Source organism: Olea europaea, unplaced genomic scaffold (assembly GCF_002742605.1).
Source record: "Olea europaea var. sylvestris unplaced genomic scaffold, O_europaea_v1 scaffold132, whole genome shotgun sequence".
In the NCBI taxonomy this organism is placed as follows: domain Eukaryota; kingdom Viridiplantae; phylum Streptophyta; class Magnoliopsida; order Lamiales; family Oleaceae; genus Olea; species Olea europaea.
Window position 1 is genome coordinate 356899 of NW_019230677.1, and position 3356 is coordinate 360254.

General features: G+C 37.0%; 1 protein-coding gene across 7 annotated transcripts in view; it reads right to left on the bottom strand.

The window, feature by feature from the left end:
• The window catches only part of LOC111374992 (membrane-bound transcription factor site-2 protease homolog), a 9648-nt gene extending 6301 nt beyond the window's left edge, over positions 1-3347 (bottom strand). Inside the window, exons 1-8 of one of the 7 annotated variants that reach the window (XM_022997767.1) lie at positions 3222-3347; positions 3072-3138; positions 2872-2958; positions 2286-2389; positions 1235-1382; positions 1040-1120; positions 469-921; positions 40-363 (exon numbers count right to left, since the gene is read on the bottom strand). In XM_022997767.1, coding sequence (XP_022853535.1) covers positions 40-363; positions 469-921; positions 1040-1120; positions 1235-1382; positions 2286-2389; positions 2872-2958; positions 3072-3116 — 1242 coding nt within the window. In that variant the 5' untranslated portion in view covers positions 3117-3138; positions 3222-3347. Of the gene's footprint in view, positions 1-39; positions 364-468; positions 922-1039; positions 1121-1234; positions 1462-2285; positions 2390-2786; positions 2959-3071; positions 3139-3221 lie in introns of those variants that run through there. The other 6 variants (XM_022997772.1, XM_022997774.1, XM_022997768.1 and 3 more) reach the window with 6 other exon arrangements.
• Positions 3348-3356: the final 9 nt, after the last annotated feature.

The window sequence follows — 3356 nt, forward strand, 5'->3', positions numbered from 1 at the left end:
AAATAAATAAAGTAAAACATGCAATGGTGGACAACATACCGGCAGACTGTTTAGAAGAGCTAGTATCATAGACACATGGAAAGCACATGTCAAAAGTTTTTCTATCAGATTTGGAAGATCTGCAGCAAAATCAATTGACCAGCGAGGTTGATATGAAGTCAAATGGACTGAATGTGCCATGGAGATCACTTCACCAATAAAAACAAGAGACTGAAGGCATCTTCTTTCTCTAATATTAGGATTCGTATTGTCGGGTAATATACTTTTTTGATGATTCTGGCATTCTGGAGAAGAAGGCCTTGAATAAGTGATCTCGACCCATGCTAGACCTGGATGCTCCACTGGAGAGAAGCAAGATTCAGCCTGTCCACAAGTAGAAGTGTCATAGGCTACATTATACACTGTATAGAGTGCAAGGCTACATTTGTAGACAATTGTGTCTCAATGTGCCAAAAGTAAATATTCTACCTCTGAACACAGGCAGCGATTACTACGTCTTGTAGCCTTTGCCGAACCATAGCCACATCTCTTAAGCGTAAGAATATCCTTAGCATTAAAACATTGAACAGTTTCTCTCATATTTTGATAACTATTTCCAGAGCTTCCATCCTCGGACTTACTTGGATCCAAACAGGACATAGATGCAAATGCAATAAGTTCCTTTGGACAAGTTGTTTGGTTCCCATTCAACTGAATGTTAGTGCTCTCTTCAATTAAAGAATGAGGAACACAATACCCTATTCTGCTTTTTCCTCTAAATTCACCAGAACTGTCCAACTCTTTGATGTTCTGCTTAGTCAGCAAAGCAATCATTTCCATCCACGCTTGAGCAGTATGGATGCGGATGCCATCCAGTGAATAAATTATATCTCGAGGTGACAAATAACCAGATAATGGTGACATGGGAGGCACATCCAAAACCTATTGCAATTTGACAAGTAAAGACTATTCAATTTAGCTGCTTAGCAAATGCATTAATTTAGGAGCATGGACACCTAATTGAATCTCACAATACTAGGAAATGTTAAAGCTCAAATACCATGGGACTTTCACCATGTATGTAGAATGGACTGAAGATGAAGGGAAGAAGGAACAAAGCCAAGGTACAAACTGCACAAAACTGCAGGTGATATTCAAGCAATTCAGCATTATAACATGCATCAGCACATAATGTGACAATTAAATGTTATTGCATTCTAGAATACAAAGAAAAATAATTGATATGAGCACTCACTACTGCATTATGCCAAATTCCAGCACAGTATATGCGAAGGGCAGCCGCCCCAGGTAATGCTTCCAAAGAAGCATGATTGAAAGCCACAAGAGCTCCTGGGAAAGATACAGCCAAAAAGACAGCAACATACTCCATAGGTATACCCTCACTGCTTCCCACAAAAGGCGTGCCTACAATAATCATGTGAGATCCATCCTCCAAACAAACACTTGTGCACACAGTGCTCGCTACAAAGTAAGATGATATTTAAAAACTACTAGTGAAAATTGTACATTACCAAAAATTAATGCATGAACATTACAAAATATATACATTCAAATCGGCTCAATAAGGGAGATAGACTCAAATCGAGTTACGCCTTCTCAGCTTACCAAAAATGAATGCATGAACATTGTAAAATATATACATTCGAATCAGCAAAAATGAATACATGAATATTGTAAAACATATACCTTCACATAAATTTTAGTTTGTAAAGCATACTTTGTTTTCAATTATGCATCTAGCTGCTATTGTTCCCAAGAAATTATCATATTTTTGAATTATGAGTCAGTATAGAAACATGCATGTAAATTTCATAACACTGAACAGTATAAATTTTGACTATTTAGACTACATGTAAGTTCTAGTTGTGCTACCATTTAAGTGGTTCAGTAGAAACCTGCTGTCAACCAGTATCCATCCTCTCAAAGATTAAACCTTCCTAATTCCTGTTCATACTGTAACCTCTATATGCACAAAAGGAATCCCGAAAGAAATTCTCACCTTTTTCCCATGTCTAGGAACACAACCATGTTAAAAGAAATAGAAACATCCAACACAGCATTTATAGCTCACAATTCATAGTATCATATTCACTAAGACGATGATGGTATGTAGATATTGCTAGTTCTAGGTTTATTTTGTTCTTTAAGAACAAAAGAAAATTATATGTTGACAATGAGGTAGTGATGGCGACTGCATTGGAAGAAGCAGAACTATTCATGAAGGAGAAGACATAAAAGGAGAAATTTTGGGTGCGTGCAATAGGTGAAAGAGAGAGAGTCTTAACCTTGCAGCAGCAAGAGCATGACCGAGCTCATGGACGAAAACAGATATGACAGAAGATATACAGACGTATCCAATACTGGGGAGTGACATGTTCAGTCCTGATATCTGCACGAGCCTTATGTAAGAAAATTGGCATTAAACTGTATAGGGTCTGCGACAATAAGTGAGTGCTCGGATTACATTGGTGATTTAATTGCTACTAATCTCATGATATATTGAAGTACTCTTGAGGTTGCTCACTAAGGTGAGTTACCATTTCTTGCCTCAACTATTCAACTCTTATCATCAAGCTACTAAAAAATACCAGCTTAAAGATTACATAAATTCCATGTATATGGTATTGTCTATCAAGAGATGTGTCATTCTAAGATCCTGTATCATAATAGCTCATGAACTTTCGCAATAAAGCAAGGAGCTACATGAGCAAGGAAAACTGCTATTTCCCTCCAACCAAAATTGCACATGGAAAATCAAGACACAATAGTTTTAGATTACTTCTTACACAAAAGCAGAATTACCCCCACCAGTCATCTAGATATTGTCGTTCTTCTGGTTAAAAGTTTGTTGACATAGGGATGTATGCTAACCAAAGGGGAAAGGCTGAATGAAGTATTTCCAAGCTGTGCATTCCCTGTGTAAGCAAGTAGAGCTCGAGCCAATTCCCAGAGAAGAATCTGAAGTACCGCACTAAATTAGTAATGATCAAGAAAGGGAAAGACACTAAAAGAAACCAATTTTCCTTTTATTTATTAAATAAAATTTGTAGAATGATGATGAAACGACAGACCACTGTACTTCCGACAATAGCTGCCAGACTAAAACCGATTCCCATGGCGAACCAGACTCTCAAATACCTATAAGAAACGTCGTTTTTCGATTACCATTGTTTTAGAATAAAAATAAAAGGGTTAATTAAGAAAAAGAAAAACAGCCAAACCTTGAGTGCCGGCGACCGAAACGGAACAGAGGTTCATTGAGGGCCAAAAACTTCAAATCGCAATACCTGTACAATTCATAAAAATAACGAATAACTGATTCCGATTAAACTAGTAAACGAAGTGAATTTTTTTTT